The following is a 23,620-nucleotide window of genomic DNA, read 5'->3' as shown; positions in this document are numbered from 1 at the left end:
GAAAAAATTCCTTATTTTTTTAAAATACCATTTTAAAGCAGATTTTCATGCTGTATACTGATGTGGGGAAGGGCTGGTTTTTGGTGTGAGTAGTCACGATTAACATTTAAAAGCTACTAACTAACATTGTGTTATTTTCCCTGACCTCTATGGGACCAGAATTTTGGCTTTAATCTCTTCACGAATTTCAGGAATTCTTAAGCAAGCGCACTGGGAATATCTCAGAACCGTGCGTACAGAAGTGCTGGCTCAGTGTGTTCCAGCTCAGATGCTCAGGGCTGTAGGACACTTGTTCCCACACTGCGGCTGATGGTGGCCAATGTGGCCACCTGGTGAGGCCAGCTGGAAAACCCAATCTCAGTTGTATGCTCATAAGTTTATGCTATTGGAATAGTAAATAATAGTAATGGTATGATTTTTATTTCATTCTCCTCTCAAGGTCAGAAAATTGACCAGGATTAGAGGATGAAGAATTTGGTTAGTGTGATGAGTTGTTCTTCATTGCTGTTTCCACGACTGCTCCACATGGGATTAAACAGCAAAACCCAAGCTGGCAGGGTGCTCTTCTGACCTAATTTTGCAGCACAGCACAAATCTCAGACTATCTGCTGATCTATCTGATAGGCGTGACTTTGTCAAATCCAGATGTACATTCAGGAGCGAAACACAGATGAGGCCCGAGAGCTGGGGTCTTGCGTTTTCTCCAGCTGTCTGAATCCTTTAGGTGTCTTCAGTGCTGCAGCTGGGGCTGGCGGGGGGGGAACCGCCTGTTGCAATGTGGAATCTACAGAAAAACAAAAGTTAGAGCCTAAAACATTACCGGTCAAAGCCAATTACCTATTTTAAGGGCCATATCTTCTGTAATGAAGCAAGAGATACAGACTGGAAATCACATTTTGATTTCGAAGCTACATGCCAGAAGATCTGAGGGTTCTTTGTTTAATGTGCCTCAAACTGCCTCCTGGAGAATGGACATGATGGGGAGGGGGCTTCTCTGTCCCCACTTTTGCTTGTAAATGTAGTATATTCATGAATCAGTTTTAATGGCTATCCCATGGGGAGCAGTGAATTAGATGAGGGGGAAAAAAGGGTAATTTTGTACATTAATGGAGAGTATAGTTGAATGCAGAAAAATTAGGAAAGGGAAAATCTTATGGTCACTGTGCTTAAGTCAATGATAACGCACATCCATGGGGTTTTAAACCTGGGCCATTAGAGAAAAAATACAGCAGATGGAAGTGATCTCTCCTCCCAAATCTTGGCGGGCCAGCTTGCTTTCCGCTCTCCAGGTGGGACAAGTGTGCAGAGCTGAAGTGGGTCCAGCCTGCTCGTCTCTCTCCTGCTCCAGGAATGGATGCTGTGGCCCATATTCATGCTCAGTTAACAAGCTTCTAGTTGAGGACTAGAGAAGTGGACAGACATTTATCCTGCTCTGGAAATAGTCATTTTCAAGGCTGCATTCTCACAGGTGGTCTGTGCACATTTTGTGCAGTTACCTGGCATCAAAGTGGCTCGGTCCAGTTTTTCCAGTGGTTCTGTCAAGCTGTTGGTTCTTTTAGATCAAAAAAAGTTGTATTCTGTCTGTCGTGCCTTCAAGCAGCTGTGAGGCTCAGAAACTCTGCCTTTGCAGCCTGTATAGGCATCTTACCTTTGCCTAAAACACCAAGTATCTCTGTCAGGCATCCTGCAGCCCAGTATAATTTCCATATTATAATATCTTGCAGTCGCGCACCTGCATTTACTGTTTCCCTCATTCTGGTGTGCGTGGGAACAGGACTGTGTTTTTATTATGCTTGAGTGCAGAGCCTGTTGTGAGGAGAGTTGTACCTCTGATGGGAACATTGCAGTGCTGTTTTGTGTTCCTGGGGTGGCCTGGAGAGATCCAGCCATCTCAGAAGCTGGAGTGAGGCCACTCCAGCCTACATTGTTCAGCCTGGCCTCCCTGCAGGGTTTGAAAAGGTCTGTGTCCCGGTGGACAGCAGGATGACCATGAGCCAGCACTGGGCCCTTGTGGCCAGGAAGGCCAATGGTACCTGGGGTGGGTTAGAAGGGGGTGGTCAGTAGATCAGAGAGGTTCTCCTGCCCCTCTACTCTGCCCTGGGGAGACCACACCTGGAATATTGTGTCCAGTTGTGGCCCCTCAGTTCCAGCAGGACAGGGAACTCCTGGAGAGAGTCCAGCACAGGGCAACAAAGATGCTGAAGGGAGTGGAGCATCTCCCGTGTGAGGAAAGGCTGAGGGAGCTGGGGCTCTGGAGCTGGAGAAGAGGAGACTGAGGGGTGACTCATTCATGGTGATCAATATGCAAAGGGTGAGTGTCAGGAGGATGGAGCCAGGCTCTTCTCGGTGACAACCAATGACAGGACAAGGGGTAATGGGTATAAACTGGAACACAAGAGGTTCCACTTAAAGATGAGAAGAAACTTGTTCTCAGTGAGGGTGGCAGAGCCTGGCCCAGGCTGCCCAGGGAGGTTGTGGAGTCTCCTTCTGTGCAGACATTCCAACCCGCCTGGACACCTTCCTGTGTAACCTCATCTGGGTGTTCCTGCTCCATGGGGGGATTGCACTGGATGAGCTTTCCAGGTCCCTTCCAACCCCTGACATTCTGGGATTCTGTGATCCATGTGTTTGCCTGACCTTTCAGCACTCCAAACCAGCCAGCAAACCGCCTGCCCCCGCCCAAAGGTGGTATGTTTGGGTTAATATTGGTGTGTCCTGAGAGCACAGTGCCATCCAAAACAAACTTCAAAGCTCGCCTTTCTGCTGGGCTGCCTGCAAAGCAGAAGCAAACATGTCCTGCAGCAATGCCGATTGCTGACTCTTGAGAATATCTCTAGGTAATGGTCACACCCTCATTTCAAAGGCAATATAGGAGCCCATTATCTGAGCAAATACAGTGCATGTCACTGAAGATCTATTGATGGTGATGAGTTCTGGTTACTGTTGACTGCAGCCAGATGCAGAATGGTGAGTAAGGGGTAAAACATTAGCCCTTGAGCTCTGTGGGTTTTTCTCTGTAAACAGGTCAGGGTTTCATAAGAGCTCAAGCAAAATATGTTAAAAACTACAAGAAAACCCGGAGATGAGTCTCAGTGAACAGGTGAGGAAATAAGGAGTCAAGGAAAGAAGAAGGAATAACTAAACTAAAAAAGTATCCTTTGGGGGGAAGGGGGAAATCAGATTAAAATATTTCTAAGAAGGGAAAATACTAAGGATTTGAACAGTGCGGGAGCTTCTCTTTGTAGACTGGCAAAAGGATTTTCATGTATAAAAGAGTTAATTCAGGTTTGGAAAAGTCCAAGAGTTACAGGGAAAGCTGAATTGTTTGATTATTTTGAAACTTCAACAAGAAACATACAGGAAAGCTATGGGAAAAAAATATACCGCTAGGAATATTCTTGATCTGCTGTGGGATGAGTTTGTTTGTGTTTGAAAACACTATCATGTCAATATTGTTCTAGTGTCCTGAATTTCATCGTTAAATGGGGTTAACTTGTATGAATCTGAAACATTTCAAGATATTACTTTTTTAATTAAGTTCTGCTCATGCTGTGCGATGCTGCTCTATGCCTCCTTCCAGTAGAAAGTGTAGAATTCCAGAGATGTGCTGTCTGTAGATCAAGGGTTGATAAAGTTACCCTTCATTAATACCAATACCTTTTTGTGTAAATACAGGCAGTTTCAGCTTCTCTTAGCACTAGAAACTTAGCACTAGAAGCAGAACACGTTTTGATTTGCAGCGGGCCTGGCGACAGGAGCCTCGGGGAATATCCACCCAGCAGGGTATTTCAGGAGTGACCTGAGGCCACAGTACACACATGTCCTCAGCATCAGTGACGGCTTCCTTTATTTCTTCGTCTTGTCCATGTTACAAAATAGAGGCAATGGAAGAAGAGATTGTTCTCTTGGTCTTCACTCAGAATACATTTACCATTAACCATTCCCCCCAGCATTTTCTGTAATACTAACTTGTCCACTTAGACCATGTTCCCCAGGGTGAGATTTCTCCTAATTTTATAACGAGTAACAGGACTTTCAGGTTTTTCTATGCATCGCAAGCGAAACCGGCGTTACAGCCGAACTCAGCAGCAGCAATGGCAACGTGCAATAATAACCACCCCACATGAGATTTAGATTAACTGCTCGTCTCTTTAGTTCATATAATGTCTCAACAGCATGATCTGATTTGCTGTTTTCATGTAATCCATCACTGATTGTCTGAGTTAGGAAAACTAGTTTCTTCTGTAGCGAATGGGGAGAGATGGGCTCCCCTGCACACAGAGCAGAGCTTCACTTTCTCTGGCTGCAGCTGTGTCACTTCATTTATCTGGTTTTCATTGTAAATATAGTTTGATTTTTCAAGCGAAGGGTACCGGAGAGCAAGTAGGAGCAGCTCTTTGGGGAGGCGGAATTTTGTTTCCAGGGCTTGTGGAAAGGAGTGTAGAGTTGCCCAGAGTTGCTCCATCTCTCCCTTCCCATGCATGAGAGGTGCAGAATCTCTTCCCCAATCTATCCTTTGCTAATCGTCTTCCCGCACCTAAAACTTCTTGTCCTTTCCTGCCCTCTCCTCCATTTTCTCCCCCCGCAGCCTATTGATATCTTCTCTGCCTCCTCCCAAAACCTGCTCTGCCATTGCTGAATTGCATTTTATCACCCCACAAACAAGAACAAAATCAACTACTTTATCTCGATCATTTGGGCAGCAAAATGCAATTTGCTTGTGTTGCTGCAGATCTTGGAGCCAACCCTGGCCCGTGCACTTTTATCACTTTGCAATCTAATCTGCTGAAAATCTCAGATCTTCTTGCATTGGAAAAAATTACTTTTAAAGAAAAAATTCTTTAAAAGCCAACTGTGCACTTATATATGCACAAACCCACAGTGATATACATGTCCTCGTATATCTCTACGTATGTATCTACATGTATAATAAATAAAAACCACATACAACACTTTGAAAGTCCACACCTAACTTGCTAATGTCAGCTACAGTTGATAGACAGCTAAGTCAGACTCTTTTTATAGTCCATTTCTAAAATGAAACCATAAATTTTAAAGCCAGGCTTCATCATTGCAGAGAAAAAAGCTTTTCCAGCCTATTGATGAAATATAACATTTGATAGGATTTATGAGGCCCAGATTCAGGAGGATCATTTGCAGAGCACTTAAAGCTGCTTTTTCCTGCCCTTTGCCTTCCCTCCTCCCAAATACACATACCAAAAAAAGCCATTAGTAATGAAAAATTATTAAGGAAGATTTTTCTTGATTCCATACAAATGTCAATTTGAGAGAGAAAAAGGAAGAAAACAGTTGCAGGAGTTCCTAGAGCAAAAGGGGTCTAAGCAGAGCCATGGCTGATTGTACGAGCGGAATACTGACTTTTACTAATAAGTATACAGTGTGATTATTTGCTGTAATACAGTTATTTGTAGTGTGTGTGTATTTTTAATAGTACAGCATGGAATTTATTTTTTTTTTATCACATTGAGGTATTCACAAACCAACTGCACAAAGTTAAAAATAAAAATGATACCCAGCTTCTCGGTATCTTGATAAAGTTTCCTTCTGGCTTGTATTACCAGAGTGATAATTTCAGAGGAAAAACATCTTCTGTAACTTGCGATCACAGTATCTGTCAAATGGTAGGAAATGAAGACAACTGCCAGACAGTGTCAGATTTATTAACAGCTCTAAGAAAACCAAAATTAATGCATTTTCCCATCTCTGATGGGTTGAAATGTCCATGTGCCGTACTTATCTTAATGGACAAGTGAGGGAAGTAGCACTCATCAATTAAGTCTCTCGTTAAGCTGACTACAGCTTAATCTGGAGCACATGCACCTGCAAAAACCCTACTAGAGCAGCCTGTGGAACTGGGATGTGCTTGTATGGGCAGCCAGTACATGGGTTGGGGAAACTGGTATCTTTGGCTGCAAGGTAGGAAGGGAGAGGCTTCCAAACATCAGGATGAGAACAGAGAATGGAGCAAGGAAGAACAGACACGCAAGGACTTTTGAGATGTGTCTCTGAACACACAAGTTGAAACCATGAGAGTCATTCTGGAGAGACAGAGATGGGCTTGAACCAGAAGACTTGCTAGAGATAGTCTTGGTGTTCCTTTTCCAAATGAGATATGCCAGGGTATGATTGTGTGTGGTTTGAAGATTCCATTACTTTGGTGGTGGTTTTGTTTGTTTAATTTAACATCTTTTCAAAACAATTACTGAAAAAGGAATAGTGCTTACTGCCCTCAATCTTAAAGACCAGAAATTCAGCCCTGACTTCTCCAGGTGGAAAAGTGGGAGTCATTTCAGAGCTGTGGTGCAGCTGCAGCCATAGGAACAAGGAGCTAGAAAACCTGAGCGTGTCTGGAAGTCCAGGAGCTTCCATTGACCGCAGAACAAAAGGCAGTAAAATTACACTGTGAGCTTCAGGCCCCTGAGCTCAGAAATATTTCTCTGAAACGCAGCTCAGCTTATAAAGCGTTTAATTCTGTTGATGTGGAGGTTGCGATGAAAGCTGGTTGAAGGAATGCGCGGTCCCCCGTGTTTGCGAACGCGAACACAACTGTGCGGAGGATCCCAGCTGCGTGGGGAGAGGTGCCCAGGCTGGAACGCGAGGCCTCAAAGGCGGCAGAACTTTGCAAAACCCATCAACTGCTCCAGCATCTGGCAGGGTTTCTGTTGAGCAATAACCACAAGCTAAATTTGCCATATATAATTCCTGAGAGAAGCCGGTGGTAACTGATGTTTTGACTTTTGAGCGTGTTCCTGTGAAACTGCTCAGATCTCAGTTGTAGTTTGGAAATACTGCCCTACCAGAGAACCAAAATGAATTTACCTTCAGGTTGTCCCTGTGGTAAGATTATCATAAAATTTTTTGCCCCTTGCACTACTACGGTGTAGAAAATGTCATTAAGCCTGTTTCCCTTGCACATCTGTTAAATGCTTCATGTGTCATTGTAGTATATATTCAGAAGAAGTGAACTTTGGATCACTGTATTAGAGTTAGAACATTTTGAAGAGTGCGTATGCATTATACTCCCCTCCGTGTTGCAAGAGTCATTCAAACACGCTCAACGGTGCTTTCATTTTGCTGTGCATTGCACTCACAGATAGTGAAACACGCTAGAAATAATTACTTTTGTTGTCTTTGCTTTTCTTTAGCTTGTAGCTGGAACTTTAAATGCTTCCCTTATACGGCTTCACATGCTTCACCTTGTGTGTGCCAGTGGCTTAATAAGAACATCTGCTGTCTTTCTGTAGCAAATCTGATGATATTTCTATGCACGTATATTTAGTTGTACATATAAATAGAATCCAAGCACTGTTAGATGCATCTGAAAGTGTACGTCACATTGAAATGGTAACATATGAGGTTTTCTGCAGTTCCATTTATGAACTATCAAGTTAAAAACGAAGCTGTGGAGTAGCCAGAAAACTTGTTGTTATTTCTGCAGCCAAAAGCATATGCTTGTACAGCCTAACCCAGCTAGGTCTCTGCTATATTCTTAGAATGGTCAGTATTTCGTGTGTCGTATCATTGTCTGCAAGTTGCTTTTTCATCATAGTTGGGCTTTCACACAGCAGAATGTAGGAGAGCGTTGCTCCAGATGTCTGGCTCCTTTCACCCATTTTGTTGCTGTCTACAGCAAAATTTGAGTTGTAGCTCTACAGTGCAAATTCCCTTTGAATCTTTGGATGCCCTTAAACAGTGTAGCACTGGAATATGTGTAAATGTCTACAAAGTGCGGTGATTGGAGTGGCTGCTTTAAGAGGAGCTATAAAACGGTTCCAGCTGGAGTGCATTCTTGAGGTAAGCTCGAAATACACTCCAAATTGTCAGCACACTACTCAAGGAAAAACAGAAGAAACAAATCATCCTTGGTGTGCTTTGCTTCCTTTAACGCACATAAGGATAGTGTAAATGGAAGCCAGTCAATTTTCAACAGTTTGTGTAAAATTGTCCCTAGTTTTGCTTCCGTACTTCAGCCTTTGTGAATCAATGCATCACACCGGGTTGTAAGTATACCTGCGTGTATTTCTATGGACATAACGCCGTCTGTATTTCAATAAGTATTGTGTATCTGTCCATTAATATTTATATGGAACTGAGAGCTTTGGTTCTTGCAATTTTTAATAAACATTGATGGTGTTACTAGTTTATACAGAGCACTCAATATGCTCCATCAAAATGGCAGCTCTAATTAGGTTCCTTGAATTAGCTAATGGATTTTGAGAAAGATAGCTTACAAAGCTCTTACAGCTGTCCAAGATATTCCTGCCATGGCAGAGAGACAAAAGGCCGCTGGAAGCTACAGACTTTAAAGCTTTAGAAATGCAGCTGACAGTTAAAAAAGATAAATTACATTTGTATTTTTTCCCGTAAAAGTCTTAATGTTGGATTAATGTTGTCCTCGTAGTGACCATTCATTAAAAACACCCGGAAAAGCCAACTTTATAGTAAGGATGCATTTTGGCTATGAGATCTATGCTTTTCCCTAATGCTTTACACATGGTTTAAATTAGTTCATTTTTTTTTTTAGTGTAAGTTATGTCTGTAGCAGGATTACAGTTGCAGGGACATTTTGTTTAATTGAGGTTGAGATTTCTACCTACGCCAGATATTATAAAAACAAACAGAGGATTAGTTGCTGCCACTCTGCCGGTGGCATGGACCTGCCAGTGTGTAACAACAAGCAGGATTATAGTCTCTGGTGTGAAACTTGGAGAGGTAATTTCTGGGAGAGAATGGATAGTTACTCCACTACTTTGTAGTTTTCAACAAAATCTGTTTTAGAAATGGGCAGCAGCAGCAGCATCTACTGTGAGCGAATTCTTAGCTCTTCAATTCTTCCCTCACAAGGGAGCGCAGAAATTAAGACTGCGGTGAATTGTCACCTCCTCTCCCTCCTGCCTTTGCTTTGTGTGTGCTAAAGGGGATTCCTGAGGGACTCTTGAGTGGCTAATTCATTGGAAGCCTGTAAAGTACTTATTACTTCAGCTTTAGCGATAAGTTTAATAAGCTGCGGTGCAAAAAGCGATAGTCTGCAAGTGAAAAAAACCAGCAGGCAGGTGTGATAGCCATTAAGAAATAGAGCTGCGTTTCCACGCAAGACTTTAGCATTCAGCGCTTGCTTTGCTGCATTCTTGGAGCTGCTGCAAATGGAGTTTGGAGGGCGGAAAATCTGCTCCGTGTTGATGTGACCTATCTGTTGTAAATATGCCAGCTGCTTTACATCAGGAAAGTAAAATACCCCCTCCCAAGCCGTGTTGTAATACAAGGTGCCAAAAAAGGCAATTTAAGTACTTTGCCGTGTAAATCCAGAAGAAATTACCTTGGAGAGAAGGCCCTCAGTTACACCTCACACGTGACTTCTGCATGATGGATAAAAGGCATAATTGATATCATCTTCGGTGAAGAAACCAGAAACTGTTGCATTGTCTAGAGGCTACTGAAAACACCGGGAGAATCTGCTTTTCATTATTTTCATTGTGTATTGTTTATAGAGAGTTTGGTTGTTGTCAGCAGCTGAGTCCCTGATCTCCCTGCTTTCCTGGCCCGTCAGAGACGCTTGCATCTCTGGGATCAACAAGACAGCCGTAAACTGGTCACATGCCAGAAATGGCCACTGCCATTAACCAGCCTGGACTGTAAGGTGTCTTTTTATTATTATTAGTTAAAATCTGCTGATTGCCTCCTTTGATGAGGCACAATACATTGAGCAGGAAAAAAAAAAGGAGGGAAAAAATGCCCTGTCTTTGAAGTAAAGACAACAAGCTGGCTACGAGCAAGAAAATGTCCCCTTTTTTCTTTCCTTCCTGCTTGATTGCAAACAACCTGTTTCTGTTAAAGCAGCACATACCATGTCTGCTTTTATGGTGAGTTTAAACCTCACTGTTTCTGTAAAACAACAAATTAAGCTGTAACTCCCATAATTTCTGGCCAGCTCTAGTCAACTGTAAGTTATAAAGGCAAGTACTGGGGATGAGAAGTGGCCTGGATTGAAAAGATGATGCTCTTCTGACTGTCAAGGGCATCTGCCATGGCAAACAGGAGGAGGTGTTGTATGTCATGTGAAAGGAGGGAAACATAAAAGGATGGTTTATGTCAAGCCACTGAGAGGTATTCTATAAACAGTTTGGAGAAACTGAAAGTGATACAAATCTGTTGGTCTCAGTCTTCAAATCGTTCTTTTGAGGGTTCTGTAAACACATTATGAGCTATTTGGGGAAAGAAAAGGTTAATGACACTGCTAATTCATATCATGCAAGGTTATCTTTCCTTCTTTCTTCCTAATGAGTCTGCAGGAACCTCAGAATATCATCTTTTCCCTTTCCACTAGGCTCCTAATGTCAAGAGGTCAGTGGTGATGTTACGGGGTCAGTAAGACTCGATTTACATCCAGACAAATGGTGGTCGTGCCGCCCTAGGAGCCTGTGACCTTTTGGACAGAAGTGGTTGTGCTGCTTTCATGTCAGCCTGAAGAATTGAAGGGTGGCAGCCGATGTTCCACTGAAGCACCGTTACCGCTTTTTTAAATATTGTAAAGCAGATTAAGACTTGGGGACTTAAGTATACAAGTTCAAATAAACTGAAATAAGCATAAATAGCTTCTTCAGTATAGTTTGTTTTCCTGCAGTTTATGATTCTTGACTTTATGTGTATTTCTGTGCATACAGATAGAGAGGAACATCCATCTAACGCTTGTCGTGTCAGCCCATCTATACAGACCCTCTCAGGATAGTCCTGTCTAAGTGGAACTGGGCTCAAATTCTTCCAGTCACTTCAGATTTCCAGATCAAGTGTCCTAATGGGGCCCCTCTCCGTTGATACAGATGGTAATTGTGTATCCATAGGGTATATTTCTGCCCAGAGCAAGAAAAGCAAGTGTTATGGAGACCAGTAAAACTATTTGCATGGTTCCAGCAGCTAAAAAGACCTGGTTCTTAAGCTGGGCCCTCAGGAAGGGGTGTGTGTAGATCCCAGCCTGGCTCTGGCTGAGTATCAAGGGTGATTTCTGAGCCTGCAAGGCAGGATCAGTGATGTCAACAAGGTGTTTCTGGCAAGTCTTTCATTCCAATATCATTCATTTACTCAAGTGCCTATGCAAACAACAATTGTTCATTTCTTCCTAAACTATCTTCCTTTCTCTTGGTGGTTGACAAAGATGGAAGCTGAAATATTGTAGAATTATGTTCTTATCATTGATATACCTTTTATCACTTCCCACCATTCTTTTTATTCCCTCTTGCTATTGAGGTTGCAGAAATATTTTCATAAGCAATGCAGTATTTGAGGGTACAAAGACAAGGGCTGGAACTGAAAGAGTAACGTAGTCAAATATTTGTTACAACTTCAAAATGAAAGTTTTATCCTAAGTAGAAGATAACTCTTATATGCCCTATTGGACTCCTTTATACAGTATATCTTTGCAAACCACTATGTTCATTCAGTATATAAAATCAGTTCTGTTTTGTATCAGGTTGTGAATGGAAGATTGCCCATTCTTTTGAGTCTGTGAATCATGTTTTGTCTTGGATTTGTTGGTTAATGGAAGATTCACTAAAAGAACATATATCTATTTTTTTCAACTTGGAAGTGCCAGTTGTTTGTTCAGAGGCTGACAGTCAGCTGGGTGAAATGAGCGTTTGAAAGAAGTGCCTGGCAAAAAAGCCCCATGCAATATTAATGTGTTTAGGAAAACCACTGGAAACAAAATATTTATTGCCTCTTTAAATGTATGTTTATATGCAGCTTTAAGTGGTTCATCTTACTCTGTACGTGCAACACTTGTTTTTAATTTGGTATTATCTAGAGAGCTGCAGTAAGAAGTCGCTAATTTAAAAAGTGACATTTTTAACCAGGATGAAACCTAGATTAGCAACTTGGAGGAAGAGGAGAGAGGAGATTTTATTGTGCAAAACCGAAGTCGTATGTGTTAGATACTGATGATAATGTTTGCATTCTCTGAAAAAAATAACTCATCTGTCACGTTGGGTATATAATGTTATTGCTATGGTGCTTGTTCATCTATCTTTTCAGAGACGATGGGATGAAATTTCACAGTCATATTTTACATAATGTTAGAGATAGCTTGAAGCTAAGTCTGTGCCCAATTATGGTTTCCCTTTTGTTTTGGGAAGCCTGTTCCGGCTGCATCGGTTGAGCAGCTGTTTTGCAGCAGGTCCCTTTACAGCCACGGTGGACAAGGTGGAACCTGTGAGGTGCCTCCGATGGATTCAGACACGAGGCAGAACATGGTGATCTCTCGTGGTTGGTTGTCTGGTTGACAGGACACAGCAGCGTGGGGTTAGAACGATTGCTCAGACTTCTTTTTAATCTTTCTCCCAGTCCAAAAGAAAGCTTTGGTTTGTAAGTATTCTATATAGCAAAACTATAGAATGGCTGACATGCATGTGCTTTTTCCTCTTTTGAATGTTCATATAAGACTTTTCTTTCTCTATTTGCCAAAAAAAAAAAAAAAATCCTGGCAGTGTGTGCAGCTTATTCTAAGAACTGTTGAACTTACTCCTAAGATTGTTTGTGGCTTGAGATTTTGGACAGATTTTGTTACCGTGGTTTGAAATCAGCCTCTGAGTCTTTGCTGAGCTCTTCATGAAGTTTCTCAGAGATTTTTTTTTCCCCTACCTAGTCAATATTTAAAGACTTCCCCAGAAAGCTTCAGGTTCAATCCCAATATCAGCTGCTTCTGAATCAGTCTCTTTACATGTAGCACAGTTTGAGGAAATCATTCTGAAATCAATTGCAAAATGCAGAGTGGACGGTTCTCTCACAGCCTTGTGACAACGGAGAAGTCCATGGGTAGAATTTAATGTTAGAGCCTGGGCTGATGCGGTGGTGGAGGGGAGTAGCAAATGTGCAGTTGCACGGTTCTCTGAGTGACGTATAGCACAGGGATACATGTCAAAGTGAGTTGTGCACGAAACTAGATACGAAGAGGACTGTAATATTTATATCTCCTCAAGGAGGGAACGCTACATTAAATGTAAAGTTACTGTAAAAGACATCTGACTGCTGTACTTACTGGGCTTGGTGAAAAGCTTCAGTGAGTCTCCTTAATATAAATTGACTTTGATTGGGTTATTGTTTTTATATTTCTTCTGTAATTTCAGGTTTCTTTTCAGTATAAATAGTCGTGTATCTGAAACATTTAGAGCTGGTATTCATCTGCTGTTTCCCTGTCTGAGAACTGCTATCTGATCAAACCAATATTTTTTAATTATGTATTTATAGGCAGATGGGAGAATAGTTTACAGTCAATCTATGATCTTCTCTGCAGATCTTGGAAAATTGTGTTGTGTTTTTTTTTTTAATATTGCCTTATCAGTTTCTTTTTTTTTATTACTGATGACTTCATTCTGTTTGAATTCAATGCTTCAGTTTCTTTGGGGTAAACTAATAGATTATGTATGCGATATTTGCACAGTGCTGATTGAATTCATCTGGTGAGTTTGAATGTGGTTCATATATTCACATAATTGTCAGGAGCCAACTTGAAATTCAGAACTGTTTCATGAGCATTGCACAGGGCATCGTATTCATCTCACATTACTCAGGAGTGGGTAAAACTTTCATGGTAAACTAGAATGCAGCTCTTTCAGAAGCAAATGTCTTTTAAATTTGTGCCTATAAACAGTGATGGAGGGGAAAAAAGAAAAAAAAAAGCTGTGGAGCTTTAACCATTTCCTGAAAAAATGAAGCTTGTGTACAAACTCACCCTCTTCCAACCTGTTCCCCCCACCTTTCCAACAAGTTCTGAACCTGCTGGCCATTTTTGACCAGACTTGACAGGTGATTCAATGTTCAAAAGATACAGGATCACTAAGCTTCATGAAAATAAATGCTGGAGAGGCCCTGAGGAATGTCCTTGCTGGGGAGAAATGCTGCAGTATGAGCTCAGTCCCATTATCGAACACCAGAGAACCCACAGGAGAGAGCACAGGAACCAGACTGCTCCGAGCTGCTGATTTCCACAGAGATGATGCTCGTGTTTTCACACTAATCCAGATGGGCGGCTTCCCATGTGCTGCTGTCTCTCATTCAAACGCTCCTGCTCGTTCTCATGGTTAGGGTTTGTGCTTTAATACGGCATGGCAGAGGTTTGCCAATGAAAAAGCTGTGGGGCCTGGTTCCTTAATATATGTAATCAGCTTGATCTCTGCAGCACCTACTTGCTGGCTGGCTGGGTTTGAGCAGAAGGACGTTCACCTACAGGAGGTGTGCAGTGAATGGAGCACTCTGTCTCTTAGAATATATCCATGGTATTTTCAGATTACCTCTTTAGCCACAATAGTTGGAGGTAGAAGGTGGGTTACGTGGCATTAGGAAACCAGTGGCAGGTGCTGCTGCAGTTCGCGGGGAGCCCCAATGGGGCTGGAATCAATCCAGACCCATTTGCCTGTATTTCAGCGGTTCCCTCTCTTAGCCAGTGCTGCTTTGGGTAATGATGTTGGCAAAGCAACAGGGACAGCGCTTTGGGCCTTATCTGTATGTTAGCAGCCCTAATTAAATGCTTTATCTGTACTCACAAGTCAAATCAGGGGATTTCACGGGTATTGTGTTGCTCATGAGCTGTGGACTGGAGCTTCACTGTTCGAAGTGATAGCCCCCATTAGCTAGTCCTCAATTGCAGTGTTTTGCAAACTGGAGATGGTTCTCCACTATTTGTCAAGAATTCATGCAAAGAACAGAGGCATTTATCTGGAAGGAATCAAGGGGGAAAGGGAATATAATTTTCTTTTTTATTCCTCAGTAGTCCACAGAGTTTGTGCAGGCTTTCTGCACTGTCTTGGCAGATCATGAGAAAAAGAATGTGTATGCTCTGGAAAAGTTTGGTGAGTCAGCCAGAGAAGCTTGAAACCTCTGAGACTTCATAGAATAAAGGAGCTGGATCACTTAGGATCCAGGGAAGGCAAGTAATTTAAGTGTTTGAATTTTCATGGAAACATAGTGATGCTGCAAGTAAACATTTCCAACCCTGGCTGCACATGCAGTTGCATTTGCACCTGATGTGGAATTTCCCTTCATTGGTAATTAATGTCCAACCAATCTAGATTGCTGTTAGATACTAGAAACTACTTACTATTGAACTGATAGATTTATGTCCAATCTTCTGTATTTGCTTTCCAAATTCAGTTTGCTGTGTAAATCCTATAAAAGGCTTCCCTAGATTCTGGCTTACTCATAGTGGAGTGCAGTGTGACAAGGTGCTCCACGGAGTTTGTACTCTCATGAATTAATATATATATATATCTATAACCTGTTGTTGGTGAGGCAGAGTTAAGGTTGTGGATTAAGAGAATATATGATGATGTGCTGCAATAACAATGGTCTGAGTTTAGGAAAGGCCACAAACAAACACTGTTACAGTTCCCTGTGAATGCCAGTAGATGCTACTGAGCCTTACAAGTCAGTATTCACCCCAGGGCTGGAAAAAGCTGCAGGAAACTTTGAATGTATTAGTTTTAAATGTGGCTATTTTTTTTTAATTCTTAAGCATTTCCAGGATGGTTTTTTTAATGCTTCCAGAGTTGCACAAGTCCAGCTGTAAGGTTTTGGAAGACTCAGCAAAGACAGGCATGCGTTTAACTTGATAAACTAAGCAACTCCACTAGCTTTACCACGGCAGTTTGCAGAGTATGCAGTTCAGAATACGAGTGAGTCTTCGTGGATTACTAAATGGATTACTGTTTAATTACCACTTTGAAAAACTGGTGTCAAGATTTGATGGTGTGCTTTCCCATCTGTCTCGCCTCCCCTCTATTTTCATGCCTGATGTTTTCCTTCTTTGTGTAATTGGGAGGGAGGTTGTTTTTTAAGAGATAAAACTTCTTTCTGTGCTTCTCTGTGACTATAGTTTATTCTTTACCTTGAACAAATGTAATTCTAGGGAAATTCCACATTTAACGTGGGAGCAAAAGGAAGCCTTTTTCTGGCAGCTTATCATTATTGTTATTAAAATATGATAGCCATTTATAGCTGTTCATAGGAATGTTAAAAGTTTCCTTGTGCTCCCCCATCTGTCTGCATCCATCTGTTGGCTCTTGTCTTGTACTCGAACTGGTGAGTTCTTTAGACAGGGACAGCCTTTTTTCAAAATGGGGATCAAGTTCACAATCAGCAGCTTTAAAAGAAAGCAAAAATCAGGGTGATACGTGCCAGTGGGCACTATGTGAGTCAGGAGAATGAACCGTTCCTAATCCGTTTGTCTCAGGTGCGGCAATTCTGTGTGTGCGCTCATGTGGGTACCTGGTGTTAGATGTGTGTGTACACGGGTTTTATTTGGCATTTTTTGTTTTTCCCAGTGGCTGCACAGGTGGTGGGAACGCGGATCGTATCCAGAAGTTACGGAAGGAGTACCATCAGGCCAGGCGAGAAGGCTTACCCTTCTATGAGGATGACGAAGGAAGAACACAGCCGGCTGATTATGACCAGCGTTGGGTAGGTTCCACAATGCGATGCAAAGTGCTTTTGCAGCGTTCAGATTTATCAGAAGATGCTGGTTTGTTTGCATTTTCCAGAAATCCCCTGTCAGTTTAACATGAATATGGGGGGTTTGTAGAAGTTGAGAAATCCTTAATGCCAGCCCACTGAAGAAAACATTCATAACGTGAAAACTTGGCTAAAATAACTCGTCTGTTTGCTGTGTCTGATTTAGGTCCAGGTTTCCTCTCTTTAGGCTCAAGATATGCAGTCATTGCCAAATTTTGTCACATGTGGTAGTGTCAAGGCTTTATTTATGGTGCTCTGGCAGTTCATCCCGATTCCCTGGGTTAACAAGAGCGATAGAAGAGCAAACTCTCCCCGTGCTTAGCTGCAAAGTGAGAGGGGACAAACAGAATATCTGCTCCTGCCCTTCCTTCTGCACACTGGACAGTAGCAATCTGGTCACCATACGCCCTCAGTAGCTTTTATAAAGTGAAAAACTGAATAATTCACTCCTTAACCATCAAAAGATCTTAAAATATTCTACCAACACTATAAAACTGTTGCAGACCTACTGTATTCCCTGCTTTACATCCAAGAGTCACACTACACAGAGACATATTATCTACCCCACTACTGAAGAGTAGAGAACCAGAGATTAAATCAAGAGTGCAGGATTTTTGAATGTGTTAAATAGATGCAACAGCTATAGACTGTGGGATCACAACCGTGGTACTCAAGAGCTCCACCTGAGCGGGTTTCAGAGTCGGACCCTGTCTCTTTAGAAGCAATTATAATCAACTAGCATTCAAAAATGTAACTTTGATCAGATGCAATTTATGCTAAATTTGAAATTTGAGTTTAAAAAGAGACAGAATTATGTTAAAATCTGAAGAATCTAAATACAGCTGAAGTCTGAACTAACATTGTTGGTTTTAAAGTCCTCCAAACTATCTGTGTGAATGCTAAAGTGAAATCTTCAATTATGTGGTTGTACTCTAAAAAAGTCTTCTGCGAGACTAGACTGTATTGCAATCACAGAGAGACAGTGTTAAAAGGGGTGCTTTTACATAAATTATCATATATATTTGTTCACTAACCCAAAAAATGGTGTTGTATGTATTATTCTAGTTCAGTTAGCAAAAGTGTCACCTTCAGCAAAATAATCCTTTCCTTAGAGCAGTTGACTTCAATCTGCTGCCTTAAATTTTCTGACCCAAATTTGGGAATCTTTGTAACTGCCATTCTTCTTCTCAATAGTTTCTCAATGAACTGAAACCAGAATATGCATCAAATATATCTTTCTATTGAAATTATATGGCGTGATAACTGTCCTGACAGAGGCCCCAGAGTGGGCCAGTGGTACCTCTTCAGCAGCCCGAGGTTTTCTACTTCTTATCTGAAACTGATAAAGCTTTATTAATCCTCAGAGGAGGCTGAGATTGATGGTCTAGTGTAGTTTCCTAAGATGCACAAAGGTTTCTTCTAGGTAATCCTTTTTAAGCCTTTCCTATTAGGTATAATGCCCAGAGATTACTGATTTCCAAAGCTTTGCTTTTCCTGTGAGGCAGGTTGTACTTAATCAGAGCATCTGAAAGGGAGCTTTAAGTATCTCAATCTTGAACTGATTAATAGTAGTGGCACCGGGATTGTTTCTCTTTGTCCTTCCAATGCAGAATATTTTTTAATGGTTTTTTGTGGCGAGGAATGGTGGTCTATTCAGAAATCACAGTTCACCTTGAGGGCTTTAATACTCTGAATCTTGTTGCTTCAACAGTTCCTCTTGTTGAAGTGGTTTACAAATTCCAAAGACTTCTGGTCCCTTCACTGAAACAATATCATCCATTGATCCATCCGGCCTTGTCTTTCAATGGGGAAAACATTGTGGCCCCAGCTTGCTCTCATCCGACTCCTGGGTGTAATTTCTACTCCGACATATAGCTTTACCCTTAAAAAAGAAGAAACAAAAATAGAATGGAAATATTAAAAAGAAAACAAATGTCTCAAAGCATCTTGCCAGGAGATATTTTAGAAGCAATGTAGTCTTGCCCACCTCGGGCTGCTGACCCTCCGCAGTCCTGTGGTAACACACGTTGAACAACAGCTGATTTGTTCCACCTTTACTCATCAGTGAGGAGTCATGCTGATGACTAATTGCATAATTGTAAATAAATAAAAACTTAATCTCCAGGATGTCAGGTCTTTCTTTAAAAGAGTCAACAGACAGCTGAGGAGGAGGAAATCCTTCTGGTATAAGTTTTCTCCCTTCCCACAGGAGGTTGTGGCACCAGGGAAGCTGCAGCTGGAAAAGAGATGCTGGGTCTCCCTATGTATTTTTAATACTCAATTAGTTCTTTCTGTGCTTTTGTCAGTCAGCTGTTTTACCAAAGCCAGCCTTCCTATAAGATGTCTTGCTAATGTACAGCAGCTGCTGTAATCGCTTCCCACCATCTCATGAAACATGCAGATAAGTTGGGAAATAACAGAGGATAATTTGAGAAGACACTATCCCATCGCAAATCAGCAGCCTCAGAAATGGACCCTGGGTCTCATCCTCCAAAAAAGTGTCTGAGAACTCAGGAGGCAAATTTCTATCTGATAAAGCTGACATTGACAAGTGGCCTTTAGCTGACACTGTAATGGGACAGAATTTCTAATAGAAGGGGTATTTCTAACAATCTACTTTTTTCAAAGCGGGATAAATCAAGTTAAAGTGCGGGGCCGGCTGAAAAGCTAGCATTGTGAGGGAAAATGATCTCATGACAGGCAATTGGGATCCATAAATGTTTTAAAAATAAGGTCAAAAATTCATTTTAAATAAGCCTGCTATTCTCTCATCATCCATTCCTCCCCCCTGCATCCATTTTCCAGTTCTCCTCTGTTCTTCTCATCTGTTGCTGGATTAATTTTTTGCTCTCTTGCGCCTTCGTTCTGCTCCCCCTTCCCCACAGTCTGTTCTTCTTTTTGTAGGTAGCTGAATAATTCAGTTTAGTGTGTCTCCATAAACAGACACATGTATATAGCACTGCCTGTGCTATAGAGCCAGATCCTTTGAAATTCTTTTTCCTTTGTGCTTTGGTTTGTTGTTGAGTTTTGAATCCTTTGGACTCCTCCCCAGCTCTGCCACCTCCCTTTCAGGTTTATAACTGGGATAAATGAAAAGCCAAATTCTGTAGGGCTGATGACAAGGCTTAATGTAAATCTCAGCTGGTTAACCAAAGGACAGGCTGATGGTAAGTGTAAATATTGTCTAGGAAAATGAATGCCTGTTGTTGTCAGTGTAATGTGAGATTACCCTCAAATTTTCTGGCAGTGAGGGTGGATTGGGGAGTACCAGCTCAAGACAGAGTTTAGGCATGTACATACATAGTCACGTCTTAGTGGGACATCAGGCAGTCAAAGCACTGGTGAACATAAGCCACACAAACCTAATCCAGGTTTACAGAAAGGCTGAGTATCAGTCAGAACCTGGGAGAACTATGTGAACAATTAGCTGCAAGAACTAATAACAGATCATGAGAAACAGTGGAGGAGCTGTCAAGACAAAGCCGTGAACTTAGCATCTACACTTGTATTTAGAAGCATTTAAATAATGATGAATTAATCATCTATTTGAGGATTTACTTGGATTGTCTTGCAGGCTTTGTACAAATCCAGTTACTTAAAACATCAATTCTTTCCTTCAGGGTGGCAGTAAATCCTTGAAACTTTATCGTTTTTAATGTACATTCAGGGACTAGATGTAACACGGGCCACATGGCAAATAGTTCTTCACCTGTTCATGACCACATCAGCCTCGCTGTACCGAACCTGATGTTAAGTGGTTCTAAAAACCATTTTCTTACTTGCAGATCAGATTTGCAAGCTGATAAATAACCTAAAGATACAAGAAAACCTGTCTGTGAACATTTCGATGGAAACACATCTGTGATGAACTGAGTTTTGTCAGCTCCCAGTTGAGAGCAGGAAAGAAGAATCATGCCTGTCTGTGTGAAAGGCCAAGTACTTTATTGTGTGCCTGGCAGGGCTCCAGGCCTGAAAATCAAGCAGAACAAAAAAAGGAGCGTTAAGAACTGCATTATTTTTCCATAATGTGTCAAAGGGTTCTACGTTTGCTTCAGGATGAATAAGGAGCTGTTTGTACTTTTCACGATCAATTCATTCCAGGTTCAGGATGTTGCAATGCAAATAAGTTAGGTTCCCAGAACACACAGACGTTTGTGTTGGACCATGGTTGGAAACCAAAATTCCAACTTCTAGAAGAATGGCATTCCTGTCTTCTAGCGCAATGGTAGAAGTTGACAATTTTATGTACTATGTGAAACCATATAGCAGAAACTGCTGTGAATTCCAGACTTTCGGAGCCCACAGACTATTAGTAGAAAACATTTAAATAATTAAAAACCCCACTTAGAGTATAGCTGCTTTGAAAACTATGGATCAGAAGTGTTCATGTATGTTGCTATAATATTCATTAAGAGAGTATGTAAAACATTTTATTGGAAGGTATGATTAACTTACCAATCAAGAACTTTCTGTGGTCACTACCTATCTGGGTATAGTGAGGGTTTCAGATTGGGTTGTGTTCTTAAGAGCTGTTCAAACTAAGAATGGAGATTTTACAATTTACAGGCTGGCTTTTGGGGATTGGTTTGGAGGAAAATGATTTTGGAGAAATCCCTGCCAAGCCTCATGTGAAAAATAAACTATTCCAAATGGCACATGCAAGGAGAGCCAAATTCAATTCCATTAATACTAGTAATGAAGAATGACTCTTATAACTTGTTTGGAGTCATTCCTACTTACACAAAGGTTGAATTTGGCATAGATTATCTGAACCAGAGTGGAGTCTGAAATGCTCATGTCTTCACGCTAACACTATGTACACACTCTTATTTACCAAGGGAAACAGTTCTGCTGCCATATGTCGTCTTATCAAAGCCCACTGGTGTTGTTTATACCCTACAATATTACAATAATTCCAGAAATAGATCATGCCATCTATTCCACAAGGTGCCTCATCACACAGCTGCTTTTTGTTCTGTTTCAGCACGGAAGGGGTGATTCTGAGGAGGGCAAACATTAAGCTTTTCTCATACTTCACATGAATAGTTGAAGGAAATCAGACAAAAATAGCCGGCGCTTCCAGGCTGTGGCCGCCCTCGCAGGTTCCACGTTAACACATGTGCCAGTGGTTGTGTCCCTTGCAGTTAGGAGAGATTCTTCTGATGTTGCCCAAACAGAGAACTTGAGTGGGGCATCACGGAGATCGTGACAGCTGCCACACATTATGTTGATAGGATATGAAGGGCCCTAGAGGTTTTCTGTTGTATGTGTTTCTCCTAATTTGCCAATATGTTTAGGGAGGCAAGCAACAAACCTCGAAGTGGTAATTATATTGATGAGGGGAGTTTGTGAACAGGTAATCTATGTTTTATAGTGTGCTGAACAGTTGCTGAATTTGTGCACATAGATGGGGCACAGCTGAATGGGCACAGAAATGGCCTTTTCAGAGCTAGGCTGTAATCTGGCTTCACTGCAGTTCTGAGTGCCACGGTAGCTTTGGTTTTGGCAAGCTTATGCCAGTATAGCCTTTAACGGTTTTCTGTCTACTTGTAGGACACTCCATACCTAGGTGACTGTGTGGCCACTTTACCTGAGCATGTGTGCACACTCTGTCCAATCTCCCGCTAGCATCATATGGGGAAGGCAGAAGAAGACTGAGATTTTAACATCGAGCCTTCGCGCGTAGGGTTGCTAAAGCCAATACTTTGCACTTTGAACCTTCCCTTAGCCTCAGTGATACGTTCTTCTCCATGACAGCTTGGTCCCAACCCCTAGCAAGTCAGTGCCCCACGTACCATAGAATCAAATGCAGCTGCTCCTGGGTCTGACTACAAGGGGAGAAAAAAAATAGGTTTCCCTTTAAAATTGACCTCTTCTTCCTCAGGCCACTAGTAAGAGGCCTGTTTCAGCTTCTGGAAGGGGGCCCCAGTTGCAACAATGCTCATTTTTTAATCACAAGACAAGCCTGTAATGCCATTGAAATTCACGTTTGAAGCTGAGCATGCGCTAAAGTATTTATTAGATCAGGCCTGAAATTGGGCCTCAAAGTTGACCCCTTCTTCAGCACAAGCTTTACTACGGGGTATCTGGTGCATTTATCAAATAGATGCTGACACCACTGACTTCTTTTTGAATTCTCACAGCTTAATCTCTCTGGGTTATGTTCTTGTTCGGTGTGTCGCAGATTAAAAAGAAATCTCTTCCATAAAAAATACTGCTGATCCAAAGAGATGTGCAGCTACTGTTGTCTGAGACAGCACCATGTTTCCTAAAGGTGCTGGTCACTGTCCAGCTCTGCCTGCGAGGGATAACATCCCAGTAGAACCGATAGCTGTTTTGACAAAGGACTGCAAAATTTGTCCATTTAACATAATGGAAAGCAGAGTGACCTCGGTGAGGGAAATGGCAATGGCTGCCCAGCGTGTGCAGAACAGGGTCGAGCTTGAAAGAAGCTGGGTCAAGCAATACAAGTGTGTCATTGAGGCTGTTACAGAGTACAGGTCTTTTATTTGTTATAGTTAAATACGTGACAGAAGCCAACTGAAATAATGGACTTTTGATGACTTCTGATTTCTGGATTGAGTTCTTGTGCGTCCGTGCAGCACTTCTCATTATTGCAGCACAAGATCTAAGGTGGAGGCCGTGGGTCTTCTTGAGTTTTGCTGGAGTTTGTCACTGCAAAATGCATCAGCAGAACTGCTTGTTAAATTCCATCCTAGGCGCGGTTTCAGCAGCCAGGGTGTCAGCGCTCTGGCTATATTGTTGTCTTGCAGTTAAAAAACACTAAAAAGTTCAAGATTTCTTCACAGCCAAGGTGTGAAAAGTAATTAGAATGTACCTCTGGGTGCCGGGTATAGGCAATTATCTATGAATTGATAAAGGCTCTATTTTTCACAACAAACAGGCGACATTGTTGTAATTATTTAAAATGAAAGTCACTGACTCAGACACAGAGAGATTGGGCGGATAACTTTATTAGTTCCCAGTCTAAGGTCCGTAGTGCAGATGCTAATCTAATATCAAGACTGCATTAAAATTAAGTACAAAATATGGGAAAAGAGAATTCCATTTACCCGGTAGGGCTGGTGCTGGACACAAGTTTGGC

At 41.8% G+C, this 23,620-nt stretch overlaps 1 protein-coding gene across 5 annotated transcripts in view; it reads left to right on the top strand.

Annotated features, from left to right (window-relative positions):
- Positions 1-23,620, top strand: part of PARD3B (par-3 family cell polarity regulator beta) — a 358,197-nt gene that overhangs the window by 293,236 nt on the left and 41,341 nt on the right. For all 5 annotated transcript variants that reach the window (XM_065069463.1, XM_065069461.1, XM_065069460.1 and 2 more), the window contains one exon: positions 16,329-16,464. In XM_065069463.1, coding sequence (XP_064925535.1) covers positions 16,329-16,464 — 136 coding nt within the window. The remainder of the gene's footprint in view (positions 1-16,328; positions 16,465-23,620) is intronic.

The sequence above is a fragment of the Columba livia genome, chromosome 7 (genome assembly GCF_036013475.1).
Source record: "Columba livia isolate bColLiv1 breed racing homer chromosome 7, bColLiv1.pat.W.v2, whole genome shotgun sequence".
In the NCBI taxonomy this organism is placed as follows: domain Eukaryota; kingdom Metazoa; phylum Chordata; class Aves; order Columbiformes; family Columbidae; genus Columba; species Columba livia.
This window is presented reverse-complemented; position numbering and strand designations above follow the sequence as displayed.